General features: G+C 37.8%; 3 protein-coding genes across 6 annotated transcripts in view; all 3 read left to right on the forward strand.

Annotated features, from left to right (window-relative positions):
- Positions 1 to 1,594, forward strand: part of LOC144634497 (uncharacterized) — a 28,221-nt gene extending 26,627 nt beyond the window's left edge. Inside the window, exons 18-19 of the mRNA XM_078493459.1 lie at positions 479 to 573; positions 1,200 to 1,594. Coding sequence (XP_078349585.1) covers positions 479 to 573; positions 1,200 to 1,314 — 210 coding nt within the window. The 3' untranslated portion in view covers positions 1,315 to 1,594. The remainder of the gene's footprint in view (positions 1 to 478; positions 574 to 1,199) is intronic.
- Positions 1,595 to 2,447: 853 nt separating this feature from the next.
- LOC144637178 (cation channel sperm-associated protein subunit epsilon-like protein) lies at positions 2,448 to 4,008 on the forward strand. The gene is made up of 5 exons (XM_078496312.1): positions 2,448 to 2,611; positions 2,692 to 2,740; positions 2,998 to 3,074; positions 3,214 to 3,292; positions 3,928 to 4,008. The coding sequence occupies exons 1-5, from the start codon at positions 2,523 to 2,525 to the stop codon at positions 4,006 to 4,008; spliced, it is 375 nt and encodes a 124-aa protein (XP_078352438.1). The 5' UTR covers positions 2,448 to 2,522.
- The window catches only part of LOC144634503 (cation channel sperm-associated auxiliary subunit epsilon-like), a 44,509-nt gene continuing 20,196 nt past the window's right edge, over positions 3,197 to 27,509 (forward strand). For 2 of the 4 annotated variants that reach the window (XR_013567213.1, XM_078493469.1), the window contains exons 1-31: positions 3,197 to 3,292; positions 3,928 to 4,004; positions 4,524 to 4,614; positions 4,918 to 5,048; positions 6,053 to 6,145; positions 6,343 to 6,412; positions 7,366 to 7,413; positions 7,841 to 7,875; positions 8,298 to 8,370; positions 8,469 to 8,586; positions 9,141 to 9,208; positions 9,590 to 9,625; positions 9,731 to 9,820; positions 10,053 to 10,130; positions 10,462 to 10,522; positions 10,703 to 10,798; positions 11,146 to 11,229; positions 12,847 to 12,926; positions 13,298 to 13,380; positions 13,847 to 13,922; positions 14,019 to 14,084; positions 14,192 to 14,239; positions 14,504 to 14,587; positions 15,059 to 15,108; positions 15,249 to 15,324; positions 15,901 to 15,999; positions 16,639 to 16,715; positions 17,258 to 17,357; positions 25,941 to 26,024; positions 26,267 to 26,421; positions 27,050 to 27,250. Coding sequence is in view for 1 of the 4 variants with exons in the window: in XM_078493469.1 (XP_078349595.1) it covers positions 4,555 to 4,614; positions 4,918 to 5,048; positions 6,053 to 6,145; positions 6,343 to 6,412; positions 7,366 to 7,413; positions 7,841 to 7,875; positions 8,298 to 8,370; positions 8,469 to 8,586; positions 9,141 to 9,208; positions 9,590 to 9,625; positions 9,731 to 9,820; positions 10,053 to 10,130; positions 10,462 to 10,522; positions 10,703 to 10,798; positions 11,146 to 11,229; positions 12,847 to 12,926; positions 13,298 to 13,380; positions 13,847 to 13,922; positions 14,019 to 14,084; positions 14,192 to 14,239; positions 14,504 to 14,587; positions 15,059 to 15,108; positions 15,249 to 15,324; positions 15,901 to 15,999; positions 16,639 to 16,715; positions 17,258 to 17,357; positions 25,941 to 26,024; positions 26,267 to 26,421; positions 27,050 to 27,250 (2,420 nt within the window). In the remaining 3 variants the exon portion in view is untranslated. The remainder of the gene's footprint in view (positions 3,293 to 3,927; positions 4,005 to 4,523; positions 4,615 to 4,917; positions 5,049 to 6,052; positions 6,146 to 6,342; positions 6,413 to 7,365; positions 7,414 to 7,840; positions 7,876 to 8,297; positions 8,371 to 8,468; positions 8,587 to 9,140; positions 9,209 to 9,589; positions 9,626 to 9,730; positions 9,821 to 10,052; positions 10,131 to 10,461; positions 10,523 to 10,702; positions 10,799 to 11,145; positions 11,230 to 12,846; positions 12,927 to 13,297; positions 13,381 to 13,846; positions 13,923 to 14,018; positions 14,085 to 14,191; positions 14,240 to 14,503; positions 14,588 to 15,058; positions 15,109 to 15,248; positions 15,325 to 15,900; positions 16,000 to 16,638; positions 16,716 to 17,257; positions 17,358 to 25,940; positions 26,025 to 26,266; positions 26,422 to 27,049; positions 27,251 to 27,509) is intronic. The other 2 variants (XR_013567214.1, XR_013567215.1) reach the window with 2 other exon arrangements.

The raw sequence follows: 27,509 nt of genomic DNA on the forward strand, positions 1-27,509 counted from the left end.
ATCACAGATAAACCACGGCAAAACGAATGATTCCTTATCACATTGATAACATAGCGAGTTCACCGACCAAACAAGATTACATCTCGATAACACCGCCCGGGTACACCGCGTGCTCGATTAAGTCATGCATTCCTTGAGTGACGCGTTACTTGGAATAATAACTGTCTTTTGTCCAGCGATTTATCGACACTTCTGAGAAATTTTCGCGACCTGTCGGAATAATTTCCGGCGTGAAAATGAGGTGACCTAAGTTATTTGTTCTTCAACATTACAAAAGGATCCGAAAATGTGTTGTTCAAACAGGAAGTTGAGAGTTTTTTCGATTAGAATGCGAAGAAAGTGTCAATAACATTCAGTTTGTCAACTGAGATTGACGCTTCTCTCACATGGAGGTGAACAAAGGTGCATCCAGGCCCGCATTTACTAACCTGTGGTTACCACTAGTTCTTAAAGTAAAATGTGTGATTGTTTTGTTTAGGTTTTCCGTGTTCTACTGAGTATTCCACGAGTGAGTTATATTACAGCTCTCAATCTGTGCTCGTCCTACAACACGCTCCAGGAAGTTATAAGCAGGTATTGGCTTTGTTGAAGATACACTTTCACTGCGTAGAGAGGTCTGGAACGACCAACAATAGCTTGATTTTGTTTAACTAAAAATGACATTAGCCCAGATTCCGAAATTTTTGTAACTCTCTGACAGACAGACAGATAGCCCGTTCCAGGTGCTCGGTTAGTTGGGGAGCTGCGCGAAAAACGGCGAGCGAAAAATAAGGGGAGAGGTGTGGAGGATAGGCGATAAGGCTCCCTCGCTTTAGTCCCCTCGCCATTTTGCACTCGCCGTTCTTCGGGCTACTCCCGTTTTTTGCGCTGCTCCCCAACAAATCGAGCACCCGGAACGGGCTAACAGACAGACAATGGACAATAAACATTTTCGCGCGGTGCAAACATCACTTGTAAATCGTCTTCTATTATTTATATTCATTGCAAGAAACAAGAAAGTTAACGTGACAGCCTCTGTAGAGTGTTCTTTTGATTTTATGGTTGAGCAATAACAGTCAAAAAAAGTTTTTATCGCTTTTCTACACTGAAGTACGGCTGGTGCGTTGGGTTTTCAAGCCCTAGAGAGATGGATAATCCGAAACTGATTATCATGAAGTATTTTTATTATTTTTTATTCATTTTTTATCATTATTTTGCAGCACTCCAACTGAACTCGAGAGAAGAACTCCTGGTCTGTCAAGTCCCCGTGCAGCCGAGATCCATAAATACCTGCGACACAAGTTCAACTCCGATATGTTAGCTGCAAAGAAATGAACTTCTGTTCAAAATTTTCTTGATCGAACTGTACTGTAATACAGTGTATCGTGTTTTGTGTTGCAACACGTGTTATCCTAGAAAAAGTAGTAGTTATATAGTCATATAGTCATTTGAAATAAAAATAAAAACGTTCTGGTTATTAAAAAATAGAAAAATGTTCTTAATAATGCAATGAAAAATCGAAGAAAATCAGAGAATGTAAAATAAAGAAGTGTTGAAAGAAATCTAATGCAATAAACAATCGAATGAAAACCAAGTCAATATTAAAAAGAAAATAAATTATTAAATTATGTTAAAATGTGGTTTCTTGTATTTTCTTAACCCATCGTTTGCTTGCGTTTATATTCCGCATAGCTTCTCTTTGTTTACGGAAAAAATAGTCTGGTTAGAGCTTTGTTGCACCACAGTTGTTTTTTGCACTGCTGTAAATCCCCTAGCTGATGATCTTCTTTATTCTCATCGCCTGTCAGCTTTACAACGTATCGATGTTGTAAGAGAAATAAATAGAGGATATTACATGGTTGCGCGGAGATATGAAATTTATCTTCGAGTGTTCAAATCGATATCTCACGAGTGAGCGCAGCGAACGAGTGGGATATCGATTTGAACACGAGAAGATAAATTTCATATCTCCAAGCAACCATGTAATATTCTGTTTATTATATAAACCTACTAATTACGATGTTTTTGACGATTTTCCGAAGATTGCCGACCATTTTCCGAAGATTTGCAAAATGTTGTCCGAAGGTCGTAGGAATGTTTCCGAACAATTTCCGAACTTTTCCGAAAATTTCCGAAGATATCCGAAGATTGCCGAGGAAGATCCGAAGATGTTTCGACTTAATATCGATTTACTTTGGCTCATTCGGCATTGAAACAGAGCAAACTTGTCAGAAAATGTTTTGAAATCGATATCTTCACATGTGAAAATAACATGTTATTTTCACGTGTGAAGACCGTGTGAAGATATGATTTTTTCGCGCGAAAGATTTCCTGGTATTTCACTGATGTTTATATAATAAGCTAAGATGTTGATCACTTGCGAACGTTTTTCGATGATTACGTCACGTGTTGTTTCTTCCGAGAGCAGTCTGGGGCCTACAAGTAATCCAAGATGGCGGTGAGGCGGTAATGATGGCGGGAAAAATGTAGAAGTTTTTTTCTCTTTTTTAAAACGTCTTATTTAATCCACTGTCTGTTTTATAATGAGGCCAGACGTAAAGAATACTTTCTTCATTTTCCTGCTAAACATTTTGTTATCGTGTTATGATGCTTTTAGCGGGGAAATATGGCGGTAAGTGTCGGTCTTTAATTCGGCTTTTCTACGACTTGACTCTTAAAAACTGATCATTTCTTGTAAATTACTGAACAAAGATATTCAAGTAAAGAAGGCGACGGAACTTTGTTTACTACAAGATCTTCGGTAAGTGCGTAGTTTTGATGTTAAGATTAGTGAACGAAAAGTTAATACAAAACCTTCCAGTGCAGTTAGGGTTGTCTTTTATAATTGAAGTACGGTTACGTAGTGTAAAATACTTCCCATCAAAAAAGTCTTGTTATATTTAGAACAACTCAGCTTTAACTAACTAGACCAGATGTGTATGAAAAACGTACTGCGTTACTGCTGATCTTCTTTATTTGTGTATTAAGAAATTTGAAATAAGGATTTTTTTACTACAGATAGTTGTGGAGTATTTAGCAACCAACGAAAGTGTAGACTGGTGCTACCCAACTGACTGCTCCCTAAATAACAAAAGGCAAGTAAATATAAGATATAGATCTTAGTGGTATTGCAGAAAAGTCTTTGTTCAGTTGTAAGTTAAATCGTTCTAAGTTAAAGGTGATTGGTTCTAGCCTTTTACTATTTGCTTACATGTATGTTGTTCGTGTTCTTAGTTTCAACAGTGCTATCTTACACTGCCCAAAGCCAGGATTTCACGCTATTGGACCTATCACAAGTAGCTCACACAGTCAGGTTAGTAGTTTCAGTGAAGGGGTTTTGAGACAGAAATTAAACAAAATCAAAAATCCTATGGATACCTTTTTCAACAGGTAATTATCACACAATTCCTTGCAACAGTGTGGAGATGAAAAGAAACAAATCAGAGTGTGACAAGACTTAATTGCCATGCATAATTTCACCTTTGATTTGGACCACTTCACATATTTCCAAAATACAGTCGTACATCAGTGTGTATGTCTATGATAAAGCCCTGAATTTCTGTCAGCAGTTACAGTAACTTACATCAATTTTTTTACACAGGAATTATAAACAATTGGCACATTGAAAGATAAGCAGATGCCAAAGCTAAAGTAAAATCCTAAAAGTTATCAAGTGTCAGTTGACATTCAATGTAGATTTGAATCCTGCTATCTTGAACTCTCAAGGGAAATGAGAAATATTTTAAGAAGGCAGGGGGTTAGAGATAGCTGATAGTAAATAACTGAAAAAGCAAAACCAAAGAAAATGGATTGAAGGCAAGATGGTGAGGTCCAAATGTAGATTACAACCCCAGCATAATATTGGAGAAAAAAGTTACAGCAAATGTTGAATATGCTAGCAACTACTATGATTCACTTTTGGTTGAGTTTTTTGTTTCTGTTTTTTAGAGTGCAAGGCATATCAGTGTACTACACAGCCCATTCTACTATGAATGGTATCTTTCTTATGACAGGGAGACAACAAAGTGAGTGTGTTTTAATCCCTAAGAGATCATGAGCTAGTATGTTAAGCTTTTCCCTCTCTGGATTGACAACATTTTCTGCCAATTATATACCTGCCAACTTTTTCTGGGTCAAAGGCGTGAGATTTTTATCCTGAAGTTGCTGGTATGGGAAATAAAATAATTGGGACCTAGCAAGGCTCCTGTTCTTTTGCTTTGCTGGTTACCTACATTATGGTGTAGTTTAAGTTACATGTACAAAAATTTCATTTTTATTGGACTTCATTTGGGTTCAGCTAGGGTAGTCAGTCACATTCAATTCAAAAGTCAATTTTTGTTGTAACCTGGGCCTGGTTGTTTCAAAGCTTATTAGTGCTAATTTAGCCCAGTTGAAAGTTTATCAAGGTTTTATTGAAAATTTTTGTCCTTCGATGAATTGGTCTTTCATGCTAATAATTTGTGGAGTTTCAACAGGAAACTTCAAACTCTTGCATATCCATTGGACTGACTTAACCAAACTCCGTGTTTTAAATTGCTTTAAAGTAAAAGTCAAGAAGAATTCAGACTGTGGATTATGGACCCAAGGCATGTGTCAGAGGCTGAAAAGAATAGGACAGCTCAATTTCCTTCTCAAGTACGTTATTGTATATTAATTAAAACAATAAATAAACAGGTAAAACAATTTTATTATGAATGTCCAAAATACATATATGTCATGTTAATACAGTGTTTATGGCCTCGAAAATCTTACAAGGTAAGTTTGGTGCTCCCAAGACCTTGATTTTTTTTCTTATTGTGTATTATCTTTCACATGAAAAATAGTTTAACATTTTGGTATGAAATTATAACTTGGAAAATAAACTTTTGTGCTACCTCTATTTTTTGAAAATAATGTTAATTCTGTGTTGCAGTGTTGATCACTTTTTTGCTCTTGCAGTATTCTAAGGAACTGAGTGGAGTTTTCTTTCGACTTGGACAAAAGCCATTTATAACAGGAAAACTGGGCTACAGGTTTATCAACTGGGATGAGTTTCAGATCTACAACCAATCATTTAGTGTCATACAAGGGTAAGGAATTTTAAAATGAAAGTTTGCATAGCTCTTTATGTTTGTTCTGCCATATGTGTTCATTCTCAGGACTATTATGAATTGGATTATTTTTTGATACTGCATATTCCTTACTTATCTGAAGATTTTGCCTACAGGTATTATAGGTATTATAGAGGTATTATATTATATATTATTATACAGTTTCAAACTTAATGTATGGTGAAAGTTTGCTGTGCACCCAGATGCCAAAAGGTCTTCATAATGTTCCCTTGTCCTCTTACCTTAAGGTTACTATTTTTAGCAACTACTAATTTTAGCGATTTTTTACGAGCAAGATTTAGCGACTATTAAATTTAGCGATTTTCCGAAAATTAAAAAAAAATAATAACAATAGCTAAGATCTGATGGAAATAAATGTTCAGTAATAGAACAAAGTCACTTAAAATTGAACGAACATTACCATTGTCAGAAAGAACAAAGTGAATTGCAAATGTTAGAAAGTCGTCCTCGTCAGAGAAATCATTCATATTTTCCACGATGCCGGCGATCTCAGCTTTCTCCCAACCCTTCGTAATTGTTGCCCTACCTTCTAACGTTGACATATAGTTGAAAAGGGCCACTGTATTTAATTTTGTGTTCCTCTGGCGGGCAGGGGTATTAAATTAACGCGTATTAAATTTGACCGAGACAAATTTTAGCGACTACTAAATTTAGCGATTTTGGCCCAACTCGCTAAAATCGCTAAAATAAATAGCCGCTAACAATAGTAACCTTAAGGTAGCTTGTAAAAACACAAGCTTAGTCATTCTTAATCTTGGAGACGGTATAATTTCTCACCCGAAAACTGAATTGGTTAGTTGACTTATGGTATCATTTGTGAATTTGGGACAAGGCATTACATATTTTAAATTAACACTTGAAAAATATTTCATTTTCTATTTAAATTTCTTCAGACAATTGATTGCTTGATGTTGTAAAAAAAAACGGCATTAACACATGTATTAACCTTCTGCTCGTTTTAGCTGTTGGCAGTTTTCTATAGACATTGTCATTAATCATCAGCTGACTGTGTGGATAGATGGACAATCTATTGCCCTCCATGACCGCTTTATCAGGTTGGTCAGAAAACTACATACAAACTAAAGCAAAACTTCCACAATAGCTGGTAATCAGTAAAAAGAACCAATATCTCACGTCATTCATGTTCTTTGCCAGCAGTTGACCGGACTTGACCATACTCACATAGAATTTTTGAAATAATTGTTTGTGTGTAAATTTGTCAATTTCATTCCAGTATTTTAACATTCTTTAGGAGAAGCTCTGTGCAGTTACTAAAAACCAAATTACTCTTGTCAGAAGGCAACAACCCAAAGCAGGCTGAGGTATGTTTAAATGGAGAATAATAGTTTTTGTTTATAGAATTTCCATAATTTACCAGTATGATTACCGTAAACACCCGCGGATAAGCCGCACCCGCGGATAAGCCGCACCCGCAGATAAGCCGCACCCTGAGTTTAACAACTCAAATGTTGGAAAAAAAGTTTTTTCAAAGTAAATTAAGAAAATCCAAAGTCGAGTCAAAAATCCAAAGTTGAGTCTTTAGGAAGTCTAATTCTTCTTCGAACGTAAACTCAATGAACATTATGAAACAGAAAATACTTCAGTCTTACCCACAATTTGAGCTCTTTAATATAATGAAAACCATCTTTGACATATTATGGGTGATCTTCTTCTGGCATTTGTTGACAGTTTTTTGTGTCACAACAACAAGAACTTGCGTTTGCCGAACGCGTTTCGTGGCTATCATATCGACAAATTAAAGAGATTTGGGAGCCATCTATTGGAGATAAACTCGTTGCATGAAGAGAGTTTCGTAATCAGTTCGACAAATTTTCCATCAAAGTGCAAAATGAGAAAGGAACAATTGGCCATCTGTGAATACTCGTGGTATTTTCTCGCTCGTATAAAGTCAATATTACTGTTAAAGTTATAGGCCATTGTCGACACTGCAAACAGTATAGCAGCTGTCAAACTTGCAAAAGCAATGACCGGTACTCTCTTGTAGTTTTATGTTATATTAATTTACATAATTTTCCATAAATTAGCATCAGTTCACGAAAATTTGCGGCACCTTTTCCGAATGTTCCCGCAGATAAGCCGCACCCCCGCTTTCGAGCGAAAATTTTTGGTAAAAAGGTGCGGCTTATCTGCGGGTTTTTACGGTAGGTTTAAATATGTTTGCATAATGAGAGATTATCTGGTTTTGCCTTTATGTTATTTTTATTTTTTGCTCTAGACTGCCATGGTATTTTTCATCAGTGTTGTTGTTTTTCAGGTGATTTTGACAGGAAGCAATCAGCATAAATGGCCCTTTATTGTTCAGGTGTGACTTAAGACTATTTTGAAAATATCTCAGATTCTAAACACAACCTTAAACGTGCATTTCAAGATAACAACATTTTGAAGAGACGTTTGCATACACTTTTTTTTTTTTTGACTGATGAGCAGGGCTGGGAAAGAAAGGAACAAGTTTTAGCTTGCCCCTCAGGCAAAGAGCTCTCAGTTTTTGCTTGCTGGGGAAAGATGATTATTTGGCAGACAACTTGCCTGGAGAAAGTAAGCATGGAAAGATACCGTACTTCCCTGGCAGAGTGATCTACTTGTCCTGAAAGACTAAACAGAACCTTTTTTCAAGCTTCTATGAGTGTTAAGCTTCCATTCATTACTTGTCACTAGTAAATGTCTGAAGATCAGAACACTTTTAAGTTAAATAAATGACTTGTTTTGACTAAGTCCTTTACTGATTGCAGGATCCATGTGCCCCACATGTTGCTATCTTTATAAGGTAAATATATGTAGTGACTGATACACGAACTATGATAAAGAAAACAATTTTTCATAGAATGAAAAAAGTTGTAATTTTATGAGTGCTTGGTTTAACAAAACCTTTGTAATGAGTCTAAAGAGTGATCAATTATAAATTTCTTCTTCAAATATCAATATGTTATCAGTAGGTTATATGCAAGTACACAGGTGATTTATATAAGACTAAGAAAAATCCGTCAATTACCGGTACTAGGAGATTTTAGCAACATCTACCTGGTCCACTTAAATCCCCGAAAAGCAGTAGTCATTCAGTAGGAAGAATGAATGTTTTTAGTCTGAGAATGAAAAATGAACTGTACACTGTATGTTATCACAGCTCTTATTGACAAATGAAATTCTGTTTTTCAGTTAAATGTTATTAAATGATAATTTTCTCTTCAGTTCAAAGTGCTTGTTCACTCAAGACAACTTTGCCACCACAGTGGAGCTTAAAGTGCCATCCAGCTTAGTACTGGTATAGCTTTGCACAATGTTTATTTGATCAATATGTTGTCTTGTTAATTTTGACTTCTTGTGGTGTGACTTAAACCTATCTGTTTGCCTTCACCTTAGCAGTCTGAGGCGGTTGTCAAGTCTGCTGTGTTTTCTGCTGAAAACCTTGTTTTGCTTCTGGAATCAGGCAGAGTTCTTGTGTTTAATGGAACAACAGATACTTGGAGCAATCCATCTGGTAAGGATGCAAAACTTACATCGATTGCATGGGATAGAGGTCATTGTTTGGCAAATAAGTGATGTAAATTTTGGCCAAAAGTTGGTTATATAATGTTTTTCTGGTTCTTTTTGAGAACATCATAGGTTTACCACAGTGGTGGTACTGGAATTGTCATCAACAATATAAACACAACCTCATTCCCAGGGTCTCTCTCTCCCCGCCCCCAAGAGCGAGAGAAGAATGGTCTTGGGGTTGCTCTTGGAACCCCTGTACAAGTGTACTGATGTTAAGAAAGCATGCAATGAAACACATTTTATAGTATAGCATACTTTCTAATATTTATAAAAATCTGTGTGATAAGTCTTGTTTTGAATAGAGAATAGTATATTTTAATAACTTTAGTACCAGAATACTTGAAATATGAGTCCACACAAAGGCCTCTGACATCTAAGTCAATTTCTATCTTAACTGCAGTCCTGTCGGCTGTGGTTTTGAGTTTGTCAGAAGAGAATCTTCTAATGAATTTGCTGTTCATACTATAACATAACTATCATTCTTTGATCTGACAACAGGCTTGTCACTGGTGAGGTTAAGCGGACTAGCATCACAGAAGAAGTGCTATGAAGGTGCACATAACAAGGTCAGTACCGGTATATAACAAACCTTCCCACTCTTTGAGTTGTTGCTGAACTTCTCTATCTATGCTGAATCCCCTGGTGCGTTTTCCATTAGTCAGAACTGGCCGGCCAGACCGGTATGTTCGAGAACAGAAATCTGTTGTTAGTCAGATTTGTCCTGTCAAATCAGTCAGTGCATAAATGTTATATGCTGTCGTGGGAAAATCTTGTGAAAAAGGCCCATTTCACATTCAAAACCATCAGACCGGCCAGCCAGTTCTGACTAATGGAAAGCGCCCCTGCTCTCTCTTGCTACCTACAGCTCCCCTGTTCAGATCGGTTCCATATAAGCAAGTTTATATGTTTTCCTAAGCTGACTTTTTTCTTTCTTTTTCACTTCATAGATCATGATGACAGTAGTTTTAGGGTGGTCAAATCAGGTGAAATATGATTTCTATCTTTGTAACAACCACTGAGAATATAAATCCCTATTATACCACAGGCAGTTAAAAACTACTCCCATTGTTTGGTTTTCTTTGTTGCAGAGTGATGGTAATAGGATTTACCTCTCAAAAGACAGTGGAGTTTCTTTCCAGCAACTTTATTTTCCTTCACTAAGTTTCACTGTTGAAACTGTAAGTAAATAGTTTTAATGAATTCATCTTTCTCAATAATTGAAATAGTGACCCATAACTATGGGTATTTACCATTGGTTCAGAACTGGCACACATAATTTTACATGTCAGTACTGGAGTTTTGCAAAAGCCAGTATTCTAAAACTAAAAAAACTAAAAGTCTATTTCTTACATTGTGTAAGGCCATTCAGGCTGCAAACTCTCATCTAGGTGTTATTTTTATTTTTTTTAGGTGGAGCATGTTGACATTCACTGTTTTTTCCCCATTGCAACATTCCTGTTAAATGCTACAAATGAAAACCACTGGAAGGTATAATATTTGATTTTAAGAAATTTGAGGAAATCACATGCACCAAACACCTGTCTTAATGCTCAATTTTTCAATGCATGCCTTAATCAAGATCCCCCTAACATTTTCCTTTCTTTAAGTTCCTGTGATGCAAGCCGTTAGCTTGCCGTTAGCCGTTCCAATTGGGCTTAATTAGCAAGCTGAAAGTGAAAATGGAGCATTGATTGATGTTCATCCAAGGGTCATTTACTGACTCACACTTTATAACAACAGTTAAGTTGCTGAGATCTTGTTATTTAGTTAGTGTGAGCGGTAATCTACATTTTCTTTGCCTTTCTAGATGTTTCTACAGTACAATTTTGTAGAAGACACTTGGATGGAAGATGAGCTTAAACTTCTCAGTTTCAATCATGGTATGTACGAAGACAAATTTTTTACATAAAATTACGTAGTTTAGGCTGGCAGGTATTAGAATCTGGATGTCATTGCATGCACAATGAACAGTTTGCAGTACAGATATATTTCTTTTCCCTTGGATATAGTTTAGTCAGTCTCTTTCCAATTTAAATGCCTTTGGTTGTTTGTTCTCATAGATCCCCCACTATCATTTTCCTTTATTCCTCCAAGTACACAATTTGTAATTGTTTGGAGTAAGAAATCATTAACCTTTGGAAGATTGAATGAATCAGGTAAGTGGGTGACCTTCATATTGTTTTTCTCCAAATATTAAACAAGACCTACCACTGATAAGATGTTGTCACTGAAAATGCTTTACAAACCTGCAACATATTTTGGAAGTGGTTTGCAAATGTTGTCATGATGTATACAACAGGGTGGAACCCTGCTATTCTAAAATCAGGTCACCAAAAAGCTGGACATGTAATGTCATTCTATAAACATCAAAGTGATTGGCTGAGGCTTACATCAGGCTGAAAGAAGCATCTTACATGATAATGAGATAGTGGCAAGGCAGGATTGCCGATTCTAGTGTAAGGTTGTAAGGATAATCTTCTGCTTTTACATTAACTGATTACAGGGAGTGTTTTGAAGGTGAAGAGACTGGATAATCTTACCAACTTCATGCTTGATGACAGTGAAACTATAGTGTCTGTAATAACAGGTATTAAGACTTTAATTAGTGATCAAGATCTAATGTTTCCTTATCATTTTATGCATTGTAAATCAGGCAGGTGATGAAAAGAAAAGTGATTATTAAACAGAAGTTGTTTTGATGTACCACTAAGTTCTTAAAAGTAATATTAGAGGAAATGCTTGGTAAGGAGTGAGAAAGTTGTTATCTGTGGGAAAATTGTGAATCTAGAAAGCTTGTACATCTCTTTCAGGGTTTTCAATAAAGGCCAGCGGCTAGCGAAACTCGCCGGCTACTTGGCATGATTTCGCCGCCTACTTTCCGGTACTTTGACTGAGAACTTAACTCAAATTTTACAGACAGCACAGTCATATTTATTTCATTCAAAACATTTACAAAAACAGTGAAAATGCTTCATGACTCTTACCACATTATGTTACAATCGTCAAAAGCATCCCTGTCACATTCGAGTGAAGTGCTTTTTTTACGGTTTTCATTTTGCTTAAAATGTCTAACACATCTTCACCCTGGGGGGGGGGAGCACTCCCATATATGAGCTATATAGGTATGTGCCGCTGTGAAGGGTATGGTTTTCAAGCAGTTTAGTCTGGGATAGGGTATAGAAATTAGCGAGTTTTGGTCTAGAATAGGGTATCATTTGCCGGAAAACTAATCAGTAGTATGAGGAACTAAGTCCAGAACAGAAATAGAAACTCGGAAGAGGAAGAGGCCTTCTTAAACATAAATAAAATCATCGCGGCAACGTTGTTGACAGATGGTTTTCCATTAAAACACAAATAATGAAACAGTTCTGGAAACGGCAGGTCTGGGATAGGGTAGCAATATTTGGTGCTTTGTCCAGTAAAGGATTGCGAAATCAGCTGAACAGGGTCTAGTGTAGGGTAAGGGTTTTAGAGTCCCAGCGGCACACCCCCACCCAGAAATATATAGAGTACCCCCCCAGGATCTTCACCAGTTATGGATCGAACAATTTTAAAGATATTCAACTTTAACTCTTGAAATTCATGGCTAAACTTGCTCTTGACTTCACTTTTGGTTGTTGCTGAAAATGGCTAAAAAAAGTCGCATGGGAAGTTTTCTTCGTTTTACAATGCTTTGTTCATTCTTCAGTTCGTGGAAACGGACTGCCATTTTGTTTTCAAAGCATGTGCTTTCACTTGCATGAATAAGTTTTCCAATTATGGAAAGTAGTGCCCAGTTTTTCCCAAAAGAAGAGTGTTTGTTTTGTTCGGCCGGAAAAATGGCTATCAGTTGTAAAAGGGTTGTTGGTGATTTATTACTATTGGCAAGAATCAAATATTTTAAAAACTTTTAAGAGTATTTAGATACTCTATTGAATGAAATGGCAATGTATGGTTTTGTTGTAATAACCTAAAGTAATTCTTACTCCAGAATAAAGGAAATGCATTCTCAGAGGCCCAAATTTTAAAATTTTCATTGGGGAGCATGCCCCCCAAACCCCCCTAGAAGGCTACACCTTTGCAGCGAGTATCCCTTCTCCGCCTACTCCTAAACTTTTGCCACCTTAGTACTCTGATTCTTATTGAAAACCCTGTCTTTGGTAAATCAAAATTTACCTATGTTAGTATGTCACATACTATTTATGAGGCTTGAAATACCTTTCAGGAGGACATGGTGATTTTGTTGTGCATTTGTCAAACAACAGGCTGTTCCATGGAAGAGCATTTGTTGAGCATGTGGTTGAGGTTAGGATTAATATGAGGGTCGGGTAGCAGCTCTCAAGGTCTCACATGAATGGCTTGCCACCCTTCAAGAGAACAATAGAACAATTAACAACAGGAACAATGCCCTCACCCCCAGCACAGTATCAACTGCTACAATAGAGGACAAGTAAAATTACAAGCTTACGAGAGCTGCCACACTATTAATAACTTATCATCTACGGACAGACCTTTAATATTTTTCACAGCCAAATGCCCTACTTTGCTGTTTAATTACATTCAGTTATTGGCATTACTGCTTAAAATGATGTGTATAAATTACCATTGTTCAGCACTGCAATTTTAATCTCATTTGTGTGTTTCTTCAGTAAATTAATCTTTCATCATTCACCCAGGTGTTCACTGGAGAAGAACCATCTTCAAGTTTGACAATGATGTTTGATATGTTTGGTTCTTTGCTGCTAATAGCTCATGAAGGGTCAGTTTTTGATATAAATAGTGTCCCTTGTTGAGAAAAATTAAAAGCAAATTATCCTAAGTAGTTATCGTGCACAGAAAATAACTATTGTTCATCTCTTAATGAAAACGTTATTCACAGAATGTTTCACTTCTCTAATGTCATGTTGGTACTTATACTTTATAATGTTACTGACAATGAAATTATTTATGATGGATTAGAAAATTTTCTTTTGATTGACTGCCATACTGAACTAATTTTAATGTTAAGTTTGCTCTTTGTACTTACAGTCCACAAAGATAAGAACATGGCTTGTATAAGCATCTTTTAGAAACAGTTCAATAATAATGGTCATTTAAAGAAGGTTTTTTACGCTGATTTTTTTTTTTTGTCTAAATTTTCGGTGACATCTGTTCACCTTCATCAGAGTAAGTGAAAGTTCGTTGGTTCCAATAATGGTTATTTTGCTGTTCTTTACCTATTTTAGGGAAAATGTTAAAACGAGAAAGCTACCACTTGAGAATGAAGTCTTAAATGCTGTATATCCGCACACATCATGTCCGGTTAGGGTGATTTGCAAAGAGTACTCTGTTTTTTTGTTCAGTTTTTAAAGTAAAACTTTTTTTTACAACTGTTTGGTTCTGAATTTTTACTTGTAGTATTTCAAGTTCACAACCAACATCAGCCCAGAGTTACATTTCATTGACAAAGGAGATGAAATAAAGGTTTGTTCCTTAACATAATGCCACATTTAAATGAAATGCTTATAATTTGATGAAAATAATTTTTTCTAACAATATCATCCATTGTTACATTTGTTTATTTCTTTAAGGTCTGGGCACTTCTTGTGTATCCCAGGGCTGTACCTAATGCCATCAGGGTATGGTAGGATTTTTGTTATGTATTTCTTAGAGATTGAAGTCAGTAGAAGTTATTTGTGGCAAATTAGCCTAATGTTCTTTTTATTTTCGTATTCAAGTTTTTCATTCACAAGTTGAAATTATTTAATTATAAAGGCCACATGCACTTAAAGTTGAATGTGAACCTGAAACTACACCGCAACAGACGAGAGAGGAAAAATTTAAGGCAGGCATGCCATGTTGAAGGTGATATATTTTTTAAACTTATTTGGTTTGCTTTGCAGTTGGAAATCTCAAGCATTGATGTTCTTCAAATCACCAGTGAAGAGCATGTTAAGCATTATCCAGGAGTTGTGACACTGAATAAGGTGATGCTAACAGGTCTTTTGTTTTTACAGTATCAATATATTGTCAAGCATGGTGCAGTTTTCGCTTGAGTGTTGAAAGTAACTTGCATTTGCTTTGGTTCTGCATTACTATGTTTATCGATTGCTTGGTTGCAGCTGACGTCACGGGGGCGATGCTGGTGGACAAGTACAAAGCGTTTCACTCCACTGGGAACTAAACTCTTTTATCATGCAAATTCTGCGAAAACATTTCTTATTGTTTTGTCCACCAACATGGCCGCATTGTCACGTCGTTGCAAGCCAAGAATATGTTTAAAAAACTCTTGCCAGTTTCTTATTCAATCAGAAGTAAAATGGGCACATGTTCTGTCCAGAGCTTGGGATTGTTAACAGGAAGTTCCTCTTGCCAGTGTTGTTTTCACAGCGTATAACTCTATCTATCATGACAAGGTTCTTCTATATTTTTTACATTTTTTTCTCTTTATGTAATAGACATTCGCATTCAAATACAACCTTAGAAATGGAATTTTCCTGCCAAAGAGGCAAGTAGTTAAATAAATTGAATTTATGTTAAGTGCTTTGTATCAAGATGTGACATTTACTCTCACTTTATCCAAGTTGCCATTTCACTTTACATTTATCCACCAATTCAAATCCTGGTGTGTATCTTTCCCATTTGTAGTTCCTATAAATCTACTGCAGTTGCAGTACAGTTGTTTCCAAACGATGGAGAATTGACTTGTGAAAATACATTTCAGGTAATGTAAGAACTTTTTGATTTAAAAGTGTCTGTTGTTTTTTCCAGTAAAGTCTACTCTGTTACCAGGCCTTTGTAAAGTAAGCTCTTTGATGGAAGTGTGATGGAAGCAAGCCTGTTGCAAGTCAACTATTCTTTTAGGGTATCAACTGGTTGGCCAAAATGCTACTTGGTTATATACTTGTTGGGTTGTAATAATAAATAACAAAATAAACAATAAATGTTGTTTATAGTGGTCATGCACTTAGCTTCGAGATAGCTAGTTTGCAGGCATACCACTGAAACAGAGGAAACAAATATTCTAAATGAACATAACATGATTAAAAATCCCAACTGGCAGGAGGCAGACCAGTTAGCTATATACAAAGCGTGACCGAGGATTTGAACTCGGGACGACCGAAAACAAATCCATGTAGTGGCAGGGTGGAGGTTTTGAATCCTGGACCTCTGGATTACAACACCAGCGACCTGAACCACTCCGCCATGCTGCCTCCCTTTGATTATCATTACATTACTACATATGATCATGATTGCTCGCACAGGGATTGTGTCATCATGAATTCATGTTTGTATTCAGGTACTTCATGTTTACGTTGGGTGCCCACCATTAAAGAGTATTGTTATAAGGAACTGCACTGCACAAGCTGGTGAAGGACCTGTACCACTGCTATCTGAGGTATGTGATGAATTAACAGCGACTCTAGCCTGACTATATAGGCCTTCTCTTCTTGCACCCAATGCTTCCTCTATGAAAGAATCATTTTAAGTCCCGAGGGTATCTCACATAATAGTAACAGGGTTGATGGTCGTACCTTTTATGCGTTAAACTGCTTATTGTTTTAGAGTTTCCTGTTGCTGGTGAAAATTAATGGGACCACGCCCACGAAATGAGTTTCTTGTACCTTTCAGGGGTTCCTTTCAAACTTTTCAACAATCACCCTGTCACTTTTGTATAGGGAAGATATTTGTTTACAAGCATTGTCTTTGTTATTTAAATGTCCAACAAGTTAAACAAAAGAACTCTTTGTTTCACTAGCCAATAGTTCTCTGGTTGGCACATTAATAACAATAGGTGACGTCAACGAAATCTTTGCTATAGGAATAAGGTACACAAGTAAACTTCCACTTGCTTCTCTGGGCGAAGAAGGGTAACGTGCGATGACCTATCATCCCATCTAGGGAGAGTAAGAATTCACTTAGTCTCTTTATGCTACAGAAAATTGAGATGCATGTTCAAGTTCTAAGGCTATTCCTTAGAAAATTTTTACAAATGGCTACATAGGTACTACTGGCAAACAGGACAAATTTTTTATAGGTGAGAAGTGGTGGTGAACAGCGTCCCTGTCGTTTGAGTGGCAGTACGTCTGCAAGTTTCAAGTTGGTGGTGGATCTGTAAGTAATATCCACTAGTTGATGACTTTCTTTATTCTCTACACTTGTCTTCTTGACATTGTGTTGATATTGTTAAGAGAAATTGGATGTCAATCATTTTTGAGAATTTAAGAGTTGACAGCTGAAAAAGGGTTGCCACGGTCAGGGAAAAGTTACGGAAAACGAAAATGTTTTAAGGTCAGGGAAAGCTAGTCAGGGAATTTTGCACAAAGTCAGGGAAAATCTTAGTTCTTGTCAAAGTCAGTGAAAAGTCAGGGAATTTTGTTTTCATGGGTTCAAAATCACGTGAAAAACGTAACGAGATTGAAAATGAAAAGAAGAATATCGATGGTCTGCAGAAGAAGCTGAAGCAAATGTAAAAGTGAATTTGGCTTATTTGATAATTCGCACAATGCAAGGTCAGTGAAAATTGTTTTGGGGTCAGTGAAAACTCAGGGAAAAGTAAGGGAATTTTTTGGGTTCTAATGAGTGGCAACCCTGTGGAAACACATCGAGTTTAATGCCATTTTTGCTAAAACAGCTGTGAATTCTTTGTGTGTCAGGTATGAAGGTGATAAGTTTGTACAAGAGGTGCACACAGACTATGTGGTGTGGGAGGAAACAGGAAGAACTGACTTTGGATACACTGCTACTATGAGAGATGTAAGTAAGTTGCCTTTATTTAAAACACGATTTAGATAAAAGCTGACAGCTTGTGGGGTCGTGTAAATTAAAAGTATTAAAAGTTAAAAATATTTTCAATTAATTAGGCTATTTACATTTGAATTTGATTTTAAAATTAGTAGAAGTTAAAATATTTAAACTATAAAACTATTTACATTTGAATTTAATTTAAAAACTAGCGCTAAAAGTAGGTAAAATCTTTCTGTTTGAAGTTAGTGGTTGACACAGATAAAACTTTAAAATTGAAATCAATAAAAACATTCGAAGTTTTAAGCATGCGGACGAGGTCCTTTCGGCGTGTCACATATGCCAGATCCTTATGTTTTGTTGATAGCGTGTTCCAGAGCACGGATCCTCGGTATGCTAAGGAGTCTTTCATATAACGCGTGTTAAAACGCGGCACTATCAAGGATTCGCGTGCCCTAGTTGAGATCTTATGAGCGTCCTGCTCTTAGGATCGCCTGTACCTATGCAAGATAACAAAAATCGATTTTCTCAAACTTTGTCAGGATAAAGGCTTCTACTAACTTGTTTCAAAAATGTATCCTTGAGATTGTTTCGATTTTTATTTTTTTCGTCGAGACGGCTCTTCGAATTTGGCCGCTCGAAGCGCCAAATTCGCCTCTAAAATACCACTTTTTTCGAAGGCGAGCTTAAAAAAAATGATCCGTAGCAGTAAAGGCTGGTACATAGTATTAAAACATCATCTTTCAACAGTTAATTAACGCTGTCAGATCCGAATAAAATTTAAATCTGAATTTTTATCAAATTTTCAAAATTATACGCTTCGGCCATGTTGCCTCACGCCTAAATTTAGGTCAACTTCGTGAGCCAAAGAGTCAATCTGGTACATGGATTAGGCTGTTAAAACTATTTTTCTGAATAAAAGTATCACTTCATCTTAGCTTTTATCGAAAAACTAGCTTGGGTAAATAAAACGGAAAAAATCGAGAGCGGCTTGAAAACATGACACTTGAGCTAATTACTTGACAGTTTGACCTTTCATGTAGCGATTGTTATCGCACGCATTGATCTAGAAAAGTTCGACTTTGGGTCTTATCCCCGTCAAATAGTATTTTTAGTCTCCCAAATAGCTGAGCGAATTCATTTATTGTGTTTCAGAGTCAAAATCAAGCCTCAAATGAAAATCTTTAGCACAAGTTTATTTTGAATAACCTTGCCGTTTGGCGAGGTCTGACAATGCACGCAACGAAAATATCAGTTTATAAATCACTACCGATAAAAATCTTTCGTAAAACTCGAAGAATAGATAGTACACTAAATAAATAACATGTTTTCTTACCTTAATCGAGCGAATTTTGACGAGAAATGGTAACATGGTTTCCGCCGTTGCTTGCACAAGGCGTTCGTTTTGCGAGTTACGTATTTTCTTGTCACCCGGATGTGTGACAGTGGTTCGCTACTTTCTGGTATCAAATTTCCCAATATTGCATTACACGTGTTTGTGGGAAGGAAAAGTGTGGTCTTGTTGTCTTGTTTTTAAAATTAACTTCAACTGTGTTGTGCACACTTTGGGTTACGAAATACCTAGCTGGAAAATTAGTAGAATTGTGCTTTAATTCACGATCAATGGCTTCATGTGGTTTTGTCACACTTGTTGGTGGAGCTTGCGGACCAGCTAATGATAAATGGTCGTTGAGGTGTGGGAAGTTGCAAGAAAAAATTTCCAAGGCCACCTGGGTACCTACCGTGCTATTGGAGACGCTCTATTAGATTGTGAGGCGAAACTCATACTCGCTCGAGTAGGTAAGCAGCTTAGTATATGTTTCGTATTTTAAAATAATTGGTCAAATTTATTGTGCGATCGTTGACTTTATTTGCATATTCCAATTATGAACAGCTTACTTTTCAAAAGAAGATGCATTTAGGATGGGACCTGCCCTGCTTAAGAGATCTCGGTACGGTGTCACACATTCTGCCTGATTGTCATGCAAAAACCCTGTTCCCAAGGAAGGAAAAAGAGAGAGGCACTGGAAACGAGGCTGGCAAAAATTCAGAAAATCTTTACGCATATGGTGTTTGGTTGTCTGTACAGTAGCCTGCGTAGAATGGGCCTATGAAGTTTTTGAATGCGCATTTGGAAAACGAGCGTTTTTCAAATGCGCACCCAAAAACTACGTTGTCTGGAATGTCTCGCTGGTCGTAGCAGGATCTCATGAACACTAAATTTTCCGCCTTTTTATCTGGTATCCAGAAATGACAGAAAATTTTTAAAACATCCTACGAAGCGAGTCTGTCAGGTGGGGGTGTGACTTTGAATGGAAGCTTCGGTTAAAAAGCTGTAGTATATCATTATTTTCTCGCAGGGTTGTTTGATATCAACGAATACCCACCTTCAGACTGACTATCTGCCCAAGACATCGGGACTTATTTGGTGTCAGATGGCGATCAAATGGGACGAACTGTACTGCTCTGAGTTCATGGTGCTCGCACCCAACAAAAGCAGTCAAAGGAGAACGCAGTATCACCTTCTCACAGTCCATACATTTGTTCCAATCCACTGATGTGTTACTTCCTGTAGCGTGAAAAAAAGCAACCAGCAGTCGAGAAAGACGAGTCCTCATGCGAGCTCCTTGGGTTCCCAAATAAATGTTGCGCAGAATATGTACAAGCGATACTCCAGTCTAGAAAAACACCTTCTGTTTGGACAGTGTAAGATGGTAACTGAGAAACAAACACTCTATGACATTGCAATGAAAAAGTACCACGCCCTTCTAGCTGACGGCACGAGTGAGGCAGTGTCGGCAAACCCTGAACAAGGCCACACCTTTAAAAGTGCAAGCCCGTTACCCGAAGGCTGGGCCTTAAAGACAACTAAAAAGGCGACCCGTTTTAACAATGTCCAGTAGAGTTACCTAGAAGAAAAATTTAAACTTGGCCAAGCAACGGGCCAAAAACAGGATCCCAACATCGAAGCATGCGACATGCGATTGGCAACAAAAATGGATGGCACGAAGCGTTTTTAAGAGTGACGACTACCTCAGCGCGCAGCAAATACAGGGGATTTGATCAAGAATGGTGGCGAAATTGCGTCATGGTCAGCTGGATCTTCTGGAGGAAGACATCAGAAGAAGAGCAGATGATAGACGACACACGGCAAGCTATACTTGAACAAGTGCGGTTGCAGCATCGTGCATGACAACCTTGATATTTGTGCTGTGTACAGGGAAAAGCAGCTGAAGCAATTTAGTATTGCAATGCTCAATACAGTGTGTAATTATTTTGACATTTCTACAGAGGCGTTTAATTCTAAGCGCAAAGCAGAGTACATCGCTGCTATAAGTGAACTTGCCCTCGCTTGTGACTGTAGTAAGTAAATTAATGTAAAACTGACTTGTTGACAGGCCCCTGTGTGTAAGGCGAAAAATAATCCTTTATTGAACGAAGTATGAAAAATTTCCAGCATTTGTGCTTCTGACGTTAGTGAAAGTAAGAATAATCAGTTACTGCCTTCAAAAGACAAGACAAAGAAATGTGTGTTTGAAATTACAAGAGGACAAACATGCTTCCTTGATATCAGGATATCTATCATGTAAAAGAGAAAAAATGCATTTACGGAGATCGCGCACGTAAAATTCACAATACCGGCGGTATTTTTCCTACAGTTTGTTAGAGATCTATTTGCCCAAGATGTGAATTAATTTATTGGAGGCAAAGATAACACACTCTTGTCAGGTGTAAAGAAAAAAGGAACTACACTAAGGATGATTATCATTGCGGGCCCAAGAGAGGCCTGCAACCCTAATCTTGACAGTGACAAGCGGATTGCGTTTTACGCGTGCGCGCCACGTTAGTAACAGGCGAACAAAAAAACAGAAGTTGAAAATTTTGTGCTTCCACTAAAAAGGATCAGAATACGAAAAATGTGTCAATCACGACAGTTGGTCGTAACAAAGGCAGAGCAAAAAGTGTTCTCCAAGAACGATAAGAATGCGAAAAATAAGTTAATCTCCCAACAGTTTGTCACATAAGATCTAGGCTTCTGTCACAAGGAAGATTGCAAACATTACAATTTGCAGACCTTTTTTTAGGTGTTGCTTTTGAGAAAATTTGCGATCACAGCTGTTGAAAACCAACCAATCACAGCGCAGCAGCGTGCTTAATAAGGTTACACCCGACCAGTCGACCCTATCGCCTGATGAAGACTAGCAGTGTGCAGTCAAAACGTCGCGATCTACATCACAAGTGACACTACGTCGTGAGACAAACGAAAAATACTTTATTATTATTTTGCGATGATTGTATCACAGATAAACCACGGCAAAGCCAATATTATTCTCGAGGAATTCGTCATAACACTGACAACATAGCGAGTTTATCGATCGAGGAAAATCACATCTCAACTTGACTACTGTGGCTCACACAGCGGTCAAACGCAGCGCGCGTGCGCAGTTCATGTGTAATTGCCGCCAACATTTTCCATACAAAGTCTTAAATTTTCCGTAAACTTTTGCTTTAAAGCCAAAAGTTAACGCCGTCCCTGGAAAGTTAAGGTTTATACGCCGCTTATGGATTGAAAATTTGATAATTCATCTCCACTGAGTGTCCCAGCTTGAACTGTTCTTTCACCGTACTATTTCTTTAACAATTTCTTGTAAAAGTTTGCCCACTTTCGAGTCAAAAGTTCGAGGCGGCAAAGACCGGATGTGACGTCAATTTTTGCGTTTGACCGCTATGAAACTGTGGCTGCAGTTCAGCCAGATTATGATCAGCGGTTATCTACGCAGCTTAGCGACCGCTCGCTCGTTTACTTACCGCCATTTTGTTTTCGCATCGTGTGGTGCTCTTATAAATATGTATTGGTGAAAGCAAATCGTTTTCCATCGGACCGTGTCATGTGTTGTTAAAGGCCTAAACGGTAAGAAACTGTTCGTTGAACTTTCCGCTCAATGTTGTAAATCATTTTAGTGATGTGCTTAGAACTTTAGCTTATTTCAGTTCGGTTCTTCCCACAGATTGTTATCTCGGGTAATCCAGCTCGGGTAATCCAGTTAATGTTCAAGAATCTACATGTGTAGTACAACCTATCTTACCTGTGAATAAACGTCGTTTTGGGTTTTTGAAACTCTTTTGGTCGAGTGACTTAGAAGCAGCCACAACTACACTTAACAAACAACTGTCAATCAAAAAAACAACTCTGACTGGTTAACGGCCGGTTCGCGGAAATCACCCCGGGGAAATCATGCGGTACTCGGAATCATCGTCTTTTGTCCAGTGACTTATCATTAATCGCGCCGCGTTAGTAAAGGGCGAGCACAACATAGAGCGAGTTTACACTTCCCAAAACTGTCAATCAAAAAACAACTTTGATTGGTTCGCGACAATAGGAAACGATAAAAACATGCACTTGTTCCTTGCGTGACGCGTTACTCGGAATGATTGTCTTTTGTCATGTCTATTTTATCATTTTGTTTATCGACACTCTGCCATCTAAAATTACGCGCTCTTGTACCAGTACCTTTTCTTAGTGCGTCAAGGCTCACACTTTCTAGCCTGTGGTTACCACTAGTTAAAAACAATATGCTGTGTCGCACCTTTTTAGAGTAAAGAACTGGGAGCAAGAAAGGTGACCGAAAGCAAAGAGGTTTTTTCATTGTTAAAGCGAAATTTGCACTATAACTTGTTTTATAGCCTTTAAATTTAGCGTTTTCTTTTTTTAAGTCGTTTTTCTTTAGACATTGTACAAAACCCGTCCCCCACCTCCCCAGTCTTCAAGGCTGCTTGGGTACCCTGTGTCTGTGGTTAATATGTAACTTGAGAACATTCGCCGACGGTTTATCATGATGGCTTTTGTAGAATGGAAGCATTTACGTTACCACTTCTCGTCAAAATAGGCTCGATAAAGGTAGGAAAATGTGTTATTAAGTTTACTATCTATCCTTCAATTTTTAAGGAAGATTTATCTCAGTGGTGATTTATAAACTGATATTTTCATTGCGTGCATTGTCGGACCTCGCCAAACCGCCAGATGTAATTTGCAGAATTTGTAACTCAAAATAAACGTGCTGAGAATGTTCATTTGAGGCTTTTTTTACTGTTAAGTGTAATAAATGAATTCGCTCGGCTATTTGGGAGACTAAAAATACTATTTGACGGGGATAAGACCCAAAGTCGAACTTTTCTAGATCAATGCGTGCGATAACAATCGCTACATGAAAGGTCAAACTGTCAAGTAATTAGCTCAAGTGTCATGTTTTCAAGCCGCTCTCGATTTTTTCCGTTTTATTTACCCAAGCTAGTTTTTCGATAAAAGCTAAGATGAAGTGATACTTTTATTCAGAAAAATAGTTTTGACAGCCTAATCCATGTACCAGATTGACTTTTTGGCTCACGAAGTTGACCTAATTTTAGGCGTGATGCAACATGGCCGAAGTGTATAATTTTGAAAATTTGATAAAAATTCAGATTTAAATTTTATTCGGATCTGACAGCGTTAATTAACTGTTGAAAGATGATGTTTTAATACTATGTACCAGCCTTTACTGCTACGGATCATATTTTTTTATGCTCGCCTTCGAAAAAAGTGGTATTTTAGAGCCGAATTTGGCGCTTCGAGCGGCCAAATTCGAAGAGCCGTCTCGAAAAAAATAAAAATCGAAACAATCTCAAAGGTACATTTTTGAAACAAGTTAGTAGAAGCCTTTATCCTGACAAAGTTTGAGAAAATCGATTTTTTTTATCTTGCATAGGTACAGGCGATCCTAAGAGCAGGACGCTCTTATGATCTCGCTTCCCAATAATGCATCTACTTAAGATGGTGGGTAATGTGTCATTATATGCATTTTGCACGAGCTTCAACACGGCGAATTTGTAATGGAAATTAATATTTGTCCACGCAGACCGTTCTAGTACTTCGGTAGAAGCCATATCTTTAGGCAGATTATATGTAATTCTAGCGGCTCTACAGTGCAGTCTTTCAATGGAATGAATGAGTTCTGCATTGCAGCACGATCCCCATAGAACTAAACCGTAGTTCACGGAGGGCAATATGACCTTAAAGTAAAAATCTTCAAGGACGTCTTTTGGTAGAAACCTTTATCTCTTAAGCAAGCTTAATTTGTTCGCAAAACTCTTTTTGAGCTCCTGTGTGTGCGGGACCCAGCTGAGATTCTCGTCCACTGTCATTCCTAGCAAGCGTGTTTTGTTGACCCACTTAATGGCAGACTCCCCAATGATAATTGGCGCAAGATACTTCGTAATGTTTCCTCTATAAATGAGCATCGCCTCGCTTTTACCTGGGTGGGGTGTAAGCCTGTTAGTAAGACACCACGAGTGTAACTCACTCAATGCCGTGTTGAGTTTTGTAATGGCCCCGTCTGCCGTGTCACTTATGCAGTAAATTGTTGTGTTGTCAGCGAACATATAGACTTCTCCGGTTTCTACAGATGATGGTAGGTCGTTTGTAAACAGGGTGAAGAGTGTTGGACCCAGAACAGACCCTTGCGCAGGGTTGGAAACTAAAATTTCGGAGCACTCGCCATCGGGGCGAGTGACCTTCAAATTGCACTCGCCCAGATCAGTTTTGACTCGCCCAGTCTCCTTCATTAAAAAAGGGAAATTTAGCCCCCCTCCCCCCACGAATAATAAAATGTATAACTAAAATTTTTAAGCACGTTTTATACTCACTGTGCCACTGTAGTGGTAGATCACGATACAGACTGCAATCTAAGCCTTTTTCTTAAATGAAAAGTCAGCGAAAATTGACCTTACTCCACAATAAAAACGGGGGGATACTTCCATCAAAAGTTGAAACACAGTTTAATCTGATGTGTATTCTCAAATACCTGTAGTTTGCAAGCAAATAGCTTTAATGGAAATTTCAAAATGTTGGTAAGCTATCGGTTTATGCACAGTGTAGATTATTTTAAAGTGGAAAGTAAAAGTTCCTCTTATTTTGAGTAATATATTGAAAATCGTACGCGTTCTCGCCAAACCGGGCGAGTGATCTGTGATTTGTACTCGCCCGACAGTTTTCACACTCGCCTGGGCGAGTGGGCGAGCGCTAATTTCCAACCCTGCTTGCGGGATGCCGAATGTGACTGGGAGGAAGTCTGATTTCGTTCCGTTGCCAGTTGTGTATATCAGCCTTCCTTTTAGATAGCTCCTAAGCCAATCTAGAATTTGGCCCGCAATACCAAAGTTCTTTTGCAATTACAGTTACCACAACACTTCTAAATATATTTACGCTTAAATAAAGTCCTTTTATTTTCAAACAAATGAACAGCTGTTATATTAAACTGGGGTGCTGAGCGGGTGTCCCAGTCATTTTTAACATTTATACCTTCAATTGCTACCCCCAAAATATTTCGCCACCTAAACCTGCTTTAACTAAGGATAAATTCCAATGGAATAGACCATATTCGTATTCTCGGTATTGGACTGGAACTAGCTTACAATGAAGGCTGATGCGGGTTATCTTTTCAAATGCAAATGACATGAAGCTCCCCGCATCAGCCTCCATTGCAAGCTAGTTCCAGTCCAATACCGAGAATACAAATATGGTCTATTGTGTTAATTTACCTTCATCGGTTGTTTTTGCAGGCAAAGTGTTTATCTGAAGCACAGACATGGAGGAATCTGGCAGGAAATAACTCTGGCGATTTAAGCAACATCTGGACGCAAAATGTAGGCTATATTGTGTGATATTTAACATTAGTTATTCAAGTTTGTAAATCTTTTGTAATAGGCAGTTCACCAAAAATCGGTTTGTGGCCATCTGTAAATAGTTTCTTAAAAAGTGTACAAAAACTTAACTTCTTGCCTTTAGAGTGAAAAAGACTGACCAAGACTTGTTATTTCTGATAAAGTGTCAACCTGTGTGAAATAAACACATTTACTGTTATATACTAACCTGGAAATTTTTTCAGAATTATCAGAGCTGTTTTGAGTCAGCTAACAATGGGAAAGCATTTGATGGAAGCCAACCGTACGAGATTCTGAACTCCACAGGAGTCTCACAGCTGGTGTTTCAAGGTTCCGGGACCTTTCATTTCCAACTACGGGTTGTTGGTACTCATTTGAGGTGAGCATCTACTGAAAAACGTTTCTGAAACTATCTGCTTTGTAAAAGCTACTGATAGCCTAGGAGAAGGTACTCTGTGCATTAACTAAACTAGACTTTCCAGACCTCTCATCAAATACAAAATAGATGACATAAAGTAAAGTTTGAATTATGTGGAATGGGTATGATCAGAACTTGAATTGTCCTATTGAGCTATCCTGAGTCGTATGACAAGAACAAGCTAGTCTAAGAGATTTATTGTGCTGTCAGAAACTTAGCTTTCCTTTCGGGGGTTGTTCGTAGGCTATATGAAGCCATGACTTATGAAACACCTATAAAATTGTACGTGATTTCTTGACAATGCTGGCAAGATGTCTCGAAATACCTTGAATTTCATAATTGGCTTTCTGATAAATTGGAACTGAGTCTATTTATTTGCAATTAGATGATCCTCTCCACAGTATTTTCTCCGTTTCATCGGGGTAGACTAAAACTATAATAGCTCTTTCTCAGTTTTATACCAAACAACCACACCCCTTGCTGATAAATCTATGACTATTTGATCACGAGGAGTAACTGCAGACACGAGTACTTATATTCCTTTGTTTCTCGGGCAATTTACGTTGTGCTTATTATTCCCTCCACTCAGTTTCTGTGAGCTGACCACTCGGTTCTCAGTGGACGTGACAGGCAGTGAAGCGAAAAATTACTTGCCTCAGCTTATGTCTGTTTTGGTGGTGACTCTTAGTAGTACCGTGCTGCTTTACATCAGCTTTGCACAGTATACCAAAAAAACACTGAACAGACACCTGGAGGACGAGGAAGAACAACAGAGGCTGCAGGAACTCAAGTAAGCTATAATGGGATGCTGTAGTGATTAAAGAAACATGTTCTCAAACGAAAGCGACAAGTTATTATTTACCGTCTGTAATTGGTTTATAAAAAGTCGTGCAACAAACCCGGGAACAAACTGTGACCAAACAGTTCACAAAGAAATAGATGCTATCTTGTATAGGTAAAATCAAGAGCCATGTTGACATGTTTTCCGCGCTTACCACTGGTTACGTGTTTTCCCGCGCTTGTCACAGGATACGGGATACGTGTTTTCC

This window comes from Oculina patagonica, chromosome 13 (assembly GCF_052425735.1).
Source record: "Oculina patagonica isolate OP01 chromosome 13, crgOcupat, whole genome shotgun sequence".
Classification (NCBI taxonomy): Eukaryota; Metazoa; Cnidaria; class Anthozoa; order Scleractinia; family Oculinidae; genus Oculina; species Oculina patagonica.